This window comes from Oncorhynchus clarkii, chromosome 30 (assembly GCF_045791955.1).
Source record: "Oncorhynchus clarkii lewisi isolate Uvic-CL-2024 chromosome 30, UVic_Ocla_1.0, whole genome shotgun sequence".
Taxonomy (NCBI): Eukaryota; Metazoa; Chordata; class Actinopteri; order Salmoniformes; family Salmonidae; genus Oncorhynchus; species Oncorhynchus clarkii.
The window spans coordinates 7,465,943-7,478,425 of record NC_092176.1 but is presented as its reverse complement, the minus strand read 5'-3'; the positions used below and the strand labels follow the sequence as shown (position 1 = coordinate 7,478,425).

Below are 12,483 nucleotides of genomic sequence, written 5' to 3'. Positions count from 1 at the left end.
ATTGTTCGTCACGAAACTGTTCCTGGATGGTTGGGAGAAGTTGCTCTCAGAGGATGTGTTGGTGCCATTCTTTATTCATGGCTGTGTTCTTAGGCAAAATTGTGAGTGAGTCCACTCCCTTCGCTGAGAAGCAACCCCATACATGAATGGTCTCAGGATGCTTTATTGTTGGCATGACACAGGACTGATGATAGCGCTCACCTTGTCTTCTCCGGACAAGCTTTTTTCCCAAATAATCGGAAAGGGGATTCAGAGAAAATGACTTTACCCCAGTCCTCAGCAGTCCAATCTCTGTACCTTTTGCAGAATATGTTTTTAATGTTTTTCCTGGAGAGAAGTGGCTTCTTTGCTGCCCTTCTTGACACCAGGCCATCCTCCAAAAGTCTTCACCTCACTGTGCGTGCAGATGCACTCACACCTGCCTGCTGCCATTCCTGAGCAAGCTCTGTACTGGTGGTGCCCCGATCACGCAGCTGAATCAACTTTAGGAGACGGTCCTGGCGCTTGCTGGACTTTCTTGGGCGCCCTGAAGCCTTCACAACAACTGAACCACTCTCCTTGAAGTTCTTGATGATCCGATAAAAGGCTAATTTAGGTGCAATCTTACTGGCAGCAATATCCTTGCCTGTGAAGCCCTTTTTGTGCAAAGCAATGATGACGGCATGTGTTTCCTTGCAGATAACCATGGTTGACAGAGGAAGTACAATGATTCCAAGCACCACCCTCCTTTTGAAGCTTCCAGTCTGTTATTCAAACTCAATCAGCATGACAGAGTGATCTCCAGCCTTGTCCTCGTCAACACTCACACCTGCGTTAACGAGAGAATCACTGACATGATGTCAGCTGGTTCTTTTGTGCGCAGGGCTGAAATGCAGTGGAAATGTTTTTGGGGGATTCAGTTCATTTGCATGGCAAAAAGGGACTTTGCAATTAATTGCAATTCATCTGATCATTCTTCATAACATTCTGGAGTATATGCAAATTGCCATCATACAAACTGAGGCAGCAGACTTTGTGAAAATGAATGTGCCATTCAAAACTTTTGGCCACGACTGTACTTACTAAACCTTAAATTCTATTTTTCCAAAGGACACAGAGGCTGCATTTACACAGGCAGCCCAATTCTGATATTTTTTCCCACTAATTGGTCTTTTGACCAATCACATCAGCTCTTTTTCAGTTATTCACATTATTTTATAGTTCCAGGGAGGGGTTTGACTGTCTACTTGACCTCTGATTGGCTGAGTTTGAGATCAGCCCTTCACATTTGAGTCCAAGTGTGAAAGAAGGTGTGGCTGAGTTAGGTTCTCTTCAAAACAAATTGTCAATAAAAGTCTGTACCTTCTTGGTGCAGTCACAAAACCTGTATCTGATGATTCTGTGTATTATTGAACTGCAAAATGTATTCATATTGCTAAAGTATTAGCTTTGATGATGTACCACAGACAAGCCATTCTTTCCCAACTCCTTTCAATTCCGGGCCTCGTAATAACCTGACAGTCCCTTACAATCATTAGTCTCAATATACAACCCACTCAGTAACCCAGTCAGAGTCCTAATACTGTATGTTAGGAGTATTATGTAGTAGGGGATAGGGAATGTGGCAGGGTTGTCTGAGGGTAAGGGTGCAGGCAGAGAGGTACATCACCTGATCCACTCCAGGGCAGGGTGGGGATGTCTGCGCTCTGGGCCACGATGGAGGAGGCCACCTTATCTCCCAGAGCCCACATGGCCTTACTGGGCGGCCCTGAGACACGCACCAAAAAAAAAAATCAACAACGATATCTACATCGCAATGAATGGCGCTTGTGTTGTAATGTCATTAAACCTGAAATTACCAATGGGAAATCATTACAATCCAATAATCCACAAACGGCTTAATGCAGGGCTGTACCTAAGAAAGAGATTCCGTTCTTGTCCAAGAGCTCAGGTAGTTTGGGGTTCTCAGAGGCGTGACCCCACCCGGCCCAGACCCCCTATGAACAATAGAAAAGGCAGAGATCAGAGTCTGAGCCATAAAAATATAATTACTTGATAAGACCAAAGCCCTAAGAACATGGGAATTTGACTGGAACCCTCATGGCCGCCGGTCCACTTATCATACATAGAACATTGTGACTTGATTTGGGATTGGGAATGTCTCTGTGGGTGAGAGTGGAGGAACACAGTCTGACCTGTACAGGAATCCTCTTGGCGATGTCTACGATCAGCTCTACATTGGCATAGTTGTTGTTGTTGGCTCCGCCTGGGACGGGTACATAGTGGTCCGCCATTTTGATATACTCTATAGAAGAGCCACACACAGACAGTCACGCCAGTTATTTTTCCAGAGGTTCCAGGGAAATGATTTAGATATTTCCATGGAGTCATTTAATGAAAATAATTTATGGCGTTTCCCGCTGTAGACTTTATCTCCAGATCTGCTGAGTGTCACAATGAGGAACATCCTTCTGGAACTGCTGCTGATGACCTGCGAAAACCTGTCTCACTGACCTGCGTTGGCTTTCAGGTCCTCAGGGGTGACCATCACCACAAAACGGATGGTCCTCTCGTTACGGAACATCTCGTAGGACCAACGGCGGATGGAACGCATACATTTGACCGCTGCTATGCCATTATTAGCTATCAGCACCTTGATAAAGAGAAATAGGTGAAGAGCAAAAGTGAAATGGAGAGAGAGAAAATAAAATAGTTTGAGAATAAACGACAATACTCTAGAACAACGTTGACGCTGTATTTTGGCTGCTTAGTCTGTTGCACGTATATTGACGAGGAGTTTAGTAAAAAAAAGTGACACTTTTGCGACACTCATCCAAAAGGCCCAGACAGACAGGGACGTCTTACCTTATTTATGACCCGGTTGCCACCGAAGCGGGTGACAAACTCGGCTGGCGAGGCCACTGTGAAGTCTCTCTGCAGCTCCATTTTCCGGATCTCGCGAACCTTCTTCACCAGGTGTGGGTGAGACATGCTAGGCCTGGAGAAAAACAGACGAGTTGTTGGCGAAGACCACAAATGTGTCAATGCCTCTCATTTTTTGTCAACATTTCGTGTTGTAACCTACACTTTCATTTTGGATCCTAGTACCAACTCAAGCGAAACATCAAGCAACCGCTAATTTCTGTGATGTGACAAAACGATCATGTAAAGTGTGTCCCGGTAAAATTGGACATAGGACTACTCGAAGAACATTCCCATCCAGCGCTAGCAAGTTACAATATGCTATAGGCTACTTGACTGTCCCAAGTGGAAAACCATTACCGAACTCAGTGACAAAACCCATAACAAGGAGGAAACAGCAGCATCGGTAATCGATGGACCATTACAGCAGTCAATTGCACTCTTCAGTGGGTAGCAGCTGTGCTGTTGTTTCTCAGGTCACAAGTAAGTGTCTTACCTTCTCTGTAAAAATCTTGTCAGCTATGCCAGGGACGACAACAGTAAAGCAATAGTTTTAAAAATGAAAACGCAAAGCAAACTCTTTCGTCTTTTAAAAACCTGCTGTATGTAAAATAGTGTGCTACAGCTTGGAAAATAAATACATGTGACTCTGGATGACAACAAATGTTTGTTTGCAACATTAGGGCTAATTTTCATAAAGAAGTTAAATACGCGTCGTTTTATTTCCTTGCCGCAATACCAACGAGTATCACGATACTGCTATCGTCAGCCATATCCTACGCAAGGTATTCAGTCTACCGTGACAAATGTTTAAACTCTGCTACGATCTGACAATTGTCAACACAACGTATTGCTAATCCTCTCTTACCTACCTACAGAGGTGTCTCAAAGATAGTGTGGCTCTGGTAATTCAATTCCTGCACACTGCAAGTACGCACGCATAAACAAGACTTCCCAGACCACAGAGCCAAGCAAAGGTTAACGTGTTATCAGCAAAAAGGACTTGTGTAACTAGGCTATCATTAGCAGAGAATTGTACCATCTCGCCATCGTGCCAAACCACCAATAATATCCATATTCATATGAAAAAGATAATGGAAACAATGACAACTTAGTGAGAATTAACCTGGAAATGGATTTCAAATTCTCAGTTTAACATGATCACTTAAATTAGTAGCCAGACATTCAGAAGTTCACTACCGAGAAAGAGCCAACACTCAACTCTATAGCCTACCAGGGAAGGGAGTAAGAGGAAGTCTGGCACTTCCACTGAACAGGCCATTTGATAAAGCATAAAGAGTGCTTAGGGAGGAATTTCATGTTGTTAGACCCCATTCCAGTGAAGTAGGTTAAAGTGAGTATAAATGACATGTGTGTCCTCTTATATGTCAATGTTGTAACCTACAGTATTTCATTTTGTAACCTAGTACCTACTCAAGTGAAACATCAAGCAACTGGCACTCACACGTCTGTGTTGTGACAAATCTACGCATGTAAAGTATGTCCCGGTAAAGTAGGACATAAGACTACTAGAAGAAAATTCCCATCCAGCGCTAGCAAGTTACAATATGCTATAACCTACTTTACTGTCCCAAGGGGAAAGCCCATCATCAGACTCTGCGACAAAACCCATAACAAGGAGAAGGAAACAGCGGCGACATTGTTAAAAATCGATGGACCATTACAGCAGTCAGACAAAGTTTAGTCTCTAGGTAGGGTAGCAGCAGCTGTGCCGTTGTTGCTCAGGTCACAAGTTCCTTACCTTCTCTGTAAAGCCAAAGATCTCGTCAGCCATATTTTACACAGGGTGTTCAGCCTACCTAGATAGACGAATGTTCCAACTCGGCTACAATCAGACAAGATGTCAATAAAACAAAGTACTAATCCTCTCTTACCATCAGGGAGGTGCGTCAGAGATAGTGTGGCTCTGGTAGTCACAGCACGTATAAACAAGACTTCCCAGACCACATAGCCAATTAAGAGTACACGTGTAATCAGCAAAAATGCATAGTTTAATTACACACGCAAGGCCTGGCAGGTAATTTTACAATCTCTCCATTGTGCCAAACCACCAGTAATATTAATATGAACCAAGTTCATATGCAAAAGGTATGATACAATAACAGGGTTCAACATGATCACGTGATGACTTAATAAGTAGCCAGACTCCTTCAGAAACTCTGTCCACTTCATTGAAAGCTGACACGCGACATAAAACAATAGTGTACCAGGGAAGGGTTAAGAGGAAGCCTGCCACTCACTTCCACCATTCCAGTGAAGTTGATTCTAGTGGCTATAAATTATGACGATTCAATTATGGATCACTGAGGAAAACAATGTCAAGACCAGAAAGAAATCTGTACTCAGCAGTCTCCTCAATCCATATACAAATGAGAGTTGAAGCTATAGCTAGGCCTAGGGAAATCAAATATTAGGGACAGTTCACCCAAATTACAAAATGTTTAACATTTAAAACATGTAGGCTAAATGTTTTCAAATGTCCTACACAAATTATCTTAAAAGTAACTTCATTGAGATTTGGACTTTGTCCAGTGTGTCTTCTCTACAATTCCAGGGCATTGAGAAGGTGGAAGTGTGACCAAGAGGAGGAGACAACAACTGTAAACTCTGCCATAGATAACTCTTCTGGGTTCATACTTTAGGCACCCTACAACCGCGAGGACTTTTTGACGAGGGTCATGTTGTAATTCCTATCAACTTAGCTTCACACACACACACTGCCTCCCTGGTATTAGGGTGTCCTGTATTCATGACAGCCCTAGTGGCCTGATACTTAAACCCAGAAGTATAGGGCCGCTAGGCGTTTTTCTGCTTTGTTGTCCTCTCTGAATGTATGGGTTCCTTATACAAACACCACATTCCCTGCGTACATGTGTTTTTTTCTAGTAGAAATACATCCATAACGTTCCGTTCTATCCTGTATTTCTATCTAATGGCCGTTTTGGGTATTTAATATTACCACAGGTGTCTGCAATTACCTCTGGCTCACTGCGTGGCCTAATCTGTCCCACTTTGTGGAGATATCCTCTGATGAAGGTCGACTGATCGAAAGCTCAACTAGAATGAATTGCTGTTACTCCGGATGATTTTGGACAAATTTAAAACATGCTATTTCAGCCCTCAGGCAACCAGCCTAGCCGAACTTCTGAAAGACATTACATGTGCCTAAATAACAAGTGCGCGTGCAGTGTAAGTCACAATCCTGGCATGGCCAATGAGTAAAATGTTGACAAACATCACTAATGACACGGGGTAGTGTTCACTGGGCGCCACAGCTCATTCTTCCTCCATCCAATCTAAAATGATCCGGAGGATGGAAAAGTTTGGCATCGCAATTCCATTGCTTGGCTTGCCAATGTTCTATTTCAGTAAGGGCTGAAATGGGGGGGGAGGGGATATTCAGTTAGACTATAGCACTGTAGGATTGCAGGAATTCAAGCCAGAAGTCAAAAGAGATACAGTACTTTGGGGTTTCATATTCCTGTGATGAAAGTGCACTTGTCAAGCTCCAGACATTCTGTTTGGCTAGTTTTGCAGTCTTTCAACTCATCAGAGCCGACATCTGACTGATAATGGACACGATAAGAGTGACGCTGAGACTTTTCACTTTAAAATATGCCAAGCAAAAACTTGATGGCAACAAACCATACACCTATTTGCAGAAGGCTTCTTGTAACAATTGACACAGAACATTTGACTAACAGAATGACAGTAAAATCTCTCACAGTTTATGAGACCAGGGCAGCAGGTAGCCTTCAAGGTAAAAAATTATACTTTTTTGACCTTAAGCAGGGCACTTGACCCTAATTGCTCCAGGGTCGCCGTCAATAATGGCTGATGCCTGGCATGACCCCACTCTCCGAGGGTGTCTCAGAAGGAGTTAGGAAACAGGACAACAATTAAGATTCAAAAGATGTCTGCAGAAACAATGGGAAACATTTACTTTGTCCACTGTTCCGCAAAAATAGTTCCCTTCCTCCATTTGGGCTTTTTAGATGTGGTCACCCCAATTCCACCGGTGAAAACATTGCTACTGCAGCATGTTAAAGCTTGGGGTGCCAAACTCATTCCATGGAGGGCCTAGTGTCTTCTGGTTTTAGTTTTTTTCTTTTCAATTAAGACAACCAGGTGAGGGGGGATCCATACTGGAACCAGGTGAGGCTTCCATCTCCCTACATGGCAGATTGTTTCTGATGTGTGAATAGCGGAGTTCAAATCTGAGACCAAAACAATAAGACCTTCACCAATCCCTTCCTCTCAGCTGAGCCACAACCTCCCCTCTCCAGTCACACAGGCAGAGCAAAATATTCTTCACCCACAGACTCACATGGAACGGGAACAGAGCACCGCAGTGTTTGTCTGTTTAGACGCGTTTGACAGTCTTGTCTGATATCTCTCTCACACACACACACACACACACACACACACACACACACAGAGGGTGCATCCATTATCATTAAAGTTAAATACAAGTTGTCCCTTCACAAACCACCAAACTAAAGCTTATCATAACCTTCATGCACATTGTAAACAAAAACTTGAAGGTTAATCCTTTCATGTAGCAATTTTGCAAACTGACTGAAATTGCCAAAACATAGTTGTGTAAGCCTACACAGTAGCATGATGTCAGTCAGTGCTATTCATAGGCCTATGCTACTTCTTAATATTAGGAAAAACAAAAGGCTTATTTACAAAAAAACAAAAAAAACACGATAAATTCTCAGTAAGTTCTTACCTTTCTCCTCTTTCAGCTTCACCTCCATGGTAATTCCTGCACAAGTGGCTTAAGTCTACAAACAAGTGTTTAATACTTGGCTCAGAGTGGAATGGGGCGGTCAAAGAAGTAGACTTAGATAAGCTTAGCTGACCAACTACCCCAGATATCCATCACGATATCACCAAAAAAAGATAAACAATAGCTCCTCGTGGCCTATACCTAAAGGCCACGTACAGCAAGTCAAATGTATTTGCAGAGACCTTCCAAGGGCGGGATTAAGGTTTGTCTAGCTACCATACAATACGTTGTCGTGTGGCCCTTGGGACTCGGACCCTGGTTCTCAAGGTCAGTCAAGAGACATGTTCCATTAATAGTGCAGAGACGTGAGGCATGCGACAATAATACAGTTCACTGTCAGCGGCATGCTGTGGTCAGGTGATCACAGGCAGGCTGGTTGTTTGGAGACAGAACACAAGGCAGCAATCATACCACAATGTGGTTGGCAAAGTTCCACTCAGGCCTGGCCAACACTTGGTCTTGCCTGTTGGGCAACAACGCACTCTACTGTCAGTGAGAGGCTACTGCACTGACAGGTACCCTCACCTCACTAGTCAATGAGATACGAGCTAATTTGCTCAATGGTCCATTTATTTCTACATACTGGGTTACTGGAGCAGGCACTTGCATTCACCACCAACACATTCTGAACAAAATACATTTCAGATGTCACCCGACTAGAGAAATTGAGGATGTCTAAACTGGTTCTCAATTATGAAAACAAAGTTAACTTGAACTAAGGGGCAAAACAACATTGCATTGGCCTACCTCATGCCAGGGGAGGTGGTGGTTAACGTTACTGATTGAACTTGCTGTGGGGGGGAGAAGGCGGTTGAGGTTGCTGATGCAGTTTGCCGTACGGTGGAGGCGGTGGCCTCGGAGGAACTCGAACCTGTAGGGGGTTTCATGGTCAAAGGCGGCTCGTCATCTGATGAATTGTCCTCCGATGCCCCCAGGATGAACTTGAGACAGGCTCGTCGAACCTCGGGGCCTGAGCTGAGCTTGGGTCTGGTCGTTCTACTGGGAGGTTGAGGAACGACGAAGGGAGATGGTTGGGTCTGTGTGTACTGCTTTGTCATCCCCTCTGAAGAGGCCTGAGGAGGCTGGGAACCCCCTGCCCTGGGTATCATGGGTCCCTCAGAGGGGTCAATGTGGGTGTGGGAACTGTTGGCCCCGCTGTCTGAGGTAGATGATGCAAGAACCATTGGTGTGGAGTGTTCAACAGGAGCAGGGGTGTGTACAGCTGCGGTGGGTCCATCGGCCGCTTGCATCTCCTCTTGTGCTGCAGGGCTTCCACACCCAGTCGGAGTTTCCACACCTTGGTCCAGCATCATCTTGTCCTTAATCCTCCAGAGTAGCCACAATACGAGCAGAAATCCCGAGAGTAGAAGTGGGAGCATTCACAGACATCCTCTTGAAACTGCAAATCCATGAAAAGAGACAATTAACCTAAGTATGATTCTAATCCAAATGTCGTCACTGTACCAACAAGGACATTGTATGTAAGGAATTCTATCAAGTGAACAAGCAATTGTTACTAGAGGTCGACCGATTAATCGGAATGGGCGATTAATTAGGGACGATTTCAAGTTTTCATAACAATCGGAAATCTGTATTTTTGGGCGTTGATTTGCAGATTAAAAAAAATATATATATAAAATTACACCTTTATTTAATATTTTCAACTAGACAAGTCAGTTAAGAACACATTCTTATTTTCAATGACGGCCTAGGAACGGTGGGTTAACTGCCTCGTTCAGGGGCAGAACGACAGATTTTCACCTTGTCAGCTCAGGGGATTCAATCTTGCAACCTTACAGTTAACTAGTCCAACGCAATAATGACCTGCCTCTCGTTGCACTCCACAAGGAGACTGCCTGTTACGCAAATGCAGTAAGCCAAGGTAAGTTGCTAGCTAGCATTAAACTTATCTTATAAAAAACAATCAATCATAATCACTAGTTAACTACACATGGTTGATGATATTACTAGATATCTAGCGTGTCCTGTGTTGCATATAATCTGACTAAGCATACAAGTATCTAAGTATCTGACTGAGCGGTGGTAGGCAGAAGCAGGTGCGTAAACATTCATTCAAAAAGCACTTTCGGGCATTTTGCCAGCAGCTCTTCGTTGTGCGTCAAGCATTGCGCTGTTTATGACCTAAAAACTCCCGAGATGAGGCTGGTGTAACCGAAGTGAAATGGCTAGCTAGTTAGCGTGCGCTAATAGCGTTTCAAACTTCACTCGCTCTGAGCATTGGGGTGGTTGTTTCCCTTGCTCTGCATGGGTAACGCTGCTTTGAGGGTGGCTGTTGTCGTTGTGTTGCTGGTTCGAGCCCAGGGAGGAGCGAGGAGAGGTACGGAAGCTATACTGTTACACTGGCAATACTAAAGTGCCTATAAGGACATCCAATAGTCAAAGGTTAATGAAATACAAATGGTATGGAGGGAAATAGTCCTATAATTCCTATATAACTACAACCTAAAACTTCTTACCTGGGAATATTGAAGACTCATGTTAAAAGGAACCACCAGCGTTCATATGTTCTCATGTTCTGAGCAAGGAAACGGTAGCTTTCTTACATAGCACATATTGCACTTTTACTTTATTCTCCAACACTTTGTTTTTGCATTATTTAAACCAAATTGAACATGTTTCATTATTTACTTGAGGCTAAATAGATTTTATTGATGTATTATATTAAGTTAAAATAAGTGTTAATTCAGTATTGTTGTAATTGTCATTAGTACAACTAAATAAATGTTTTTTTTACAAAAAAAATTATTGTATTTTAAAAATCGGCCGATTAATCGGTATCGGCGTTGAAAAATCATAATCGGTCGACCTCTAGTTGGAACACTGCTGCAGGGACTTGCTTCCATTCAGCCACAAGAGCATTAGTGAGGTTGGGCGTTTACGCCTGGCTCGCAATTGGCGTTCCAATTCATCCCAAAGGTGTTCGATGGGGTTGAGGTCAGGGCTCTGTGCAGGCCAGTCAAGCGCTTCCACACAGATCTCGACAAACCATTTCTGTATGGACCTCGCTTTGTGCATGGGGGCATTGTCATGCTGAAACAGGAAAAGGCCTTCCCTGAACTGTTTCTACAAAGTTAGAAGCACAGAATTGTAATTGTATGCTGTAGGGTTAACATTTCCCTTCACTGGAACTAAGGGGCATAGCTGAACCATGAAAAACAGCCCCAGACCATTATTCTGCTGCTTGGCCAAGGAATCCCATTTCCTGAAGCTCCCGACGAACAGTTATTGTGCTGACCTTGCTTCCAGAGGCAGTATGGAACAAGCCTGTTACAACCGAGGAGACCATACGGGCTACTCGTTTCAGCACCCGGCGGTCCCGTTCTGTGAGCTTGTGTGGCCTATCACTTCGTGTCTGAGCCATTGTTGCTCCTATACCTTTCCACTTCACAATAAGAGCACTTACAGTTGACCAGGGCAGCTCTATCAGGGCAGAACTTTTACGAACTGACTTGTTGGAAAGGTGGCATCCTACGACCGTGCCACATAGAAAGTCACTGAGCTCTTCAGTAAGGCTATTCTACGGGCAATGTTTGTCTATGGAGATTCCATTACTGTCTGCTCGATTTTATACACCTGTCAGCAACGGGTATGGCTGAAATAGCCGAATCCACTAATTTGAAGGGGTGTCCACATAGTGTACCTAGTAGTGTACCTTGTAGAAAATCAGATATACAATCTGAATAGATTAGACTTTCTCTCAATGCTTTACCAACATTATACAGAGAACTGACTATGTGGAGGTTGCCCCAACCACTGATCAAGGGTCAGTTATCTTCTTAGGTCTTTATCCTGCTAATTGTCAAGGTCAGGGAGTAATGTAATCTGATCCTAGTTCTGTGGTAAAGGGCAACTTCTACCTCATAATGAAAAGGACAGTCTAAAAGCACTAGACACAAATAGGCGGTAAAAAAACAATCAGCCAAATATGCTGTCTTGACAGTGCACGAGGTAGCCTGTAAATTACTGTATAATTAACCCAAATGGAATCATTTGCAGAAAAAACCTTTTGCAGTGTTTTCGGGGACTAGACTACATGGTACGGCAGAGCGAGGCAGGCTTTTCCTTCACTACTACCTTGTGACCAGTAAACAACCGGTCTCTGGCAGCTGAAGAGAGAGAACCAAGTGGGTTTAATTCACAAGTGGGTTTTATTCACACATGAGCACGGCTGACAGCTGTCCTTGTCCCATATGGGGGAAAGGTCAGCCGTGAGGGAATGGAGTGGGGAGGGAGAGGGACAGACAAGTCATGTAAACAACAGTGGTATAGGATGAAGCACAGGACGAAAGGGCCAAATGATACCATGTCACATAAAAATACAAAATAAAAGGCATACTCTTCTCTGCCAAGTTTGAACTTCGAAGTGAACAGGCTCCTGACTCAGAATACTGGAGGGCCATTTCTAATATATGCTTTCCTCTGACATGCTTGAGTAGATTTATGTGCTCAATGCTCTGATTTCTAAGTATGCCCATGCAATAGTTTAAGTTTATAAAACATCAAACAGACTAAGTCAGAAGTGATACTCATCTCATCAATATTTCAGATGGGGTAGTCTACAAAAGTACTAACGTTAGGTATCTCGGACATTGATTACAGTAGACTATCAAATCTCTGGATTTGGTGCAAAAACATTTTTCAGGGCCAATTCTACACAATATCACACAAATGTGGATGGATAATCCTGGATCTCAGGCCTAGGCTACATGTCGCATAAAGTTTCAACTCCCCAATGCTAAAATAGG

The 12,483-nt window shown here is 43.6% G+C and overlaps 1 protein-coding gene across 3 annotated transcripts in view; it reads right to left on the bottom strand.

Moving 5' to 3' along the window:
• Window positions 1-12,483, bottom strand: part of LOC139389766 (acetyl-CoA carboxylase-like) — a 46,065-nt gene that overhangs the window by 33,285 nt on the left and 297 nt on the right. For all 3 annotated transcript variants that reach the window (XM_071136706.1, XM_071136707.1, XM_071136708.1), the window contains exons 2-7: window positions 8,465-9,116; window positions 2,845-2,977; window positions 2,494-2,632; window positions 2,175-2,284; window positions 1,895-1,976; window positions 1,649-1,747 (exon numbers count right to left, since the gene is read on the bottom strand). In XM_071136706.1, coding sequence (XP_070992807.1) covers window positions 1,649-1,747; window positions 1,895-1,976; window positions 2,175-2,284; window positions 2,494-2,632; window positions 2,845-2,977; window positions 8,465-9,096 — 1,195 coding nt within the window. In that variant the 5' untranslated portion in view covers window positions 9,097-9,116. The remainder of the gene's footprint in view (window positions 1-1,648; window positions 1,748-1,894; window positions 1,977-2,174; window positions 2,285-2,493; window positions 2,633-2,844; window positions 2,978-8,464; window positions 9,117-12,483) is intronic.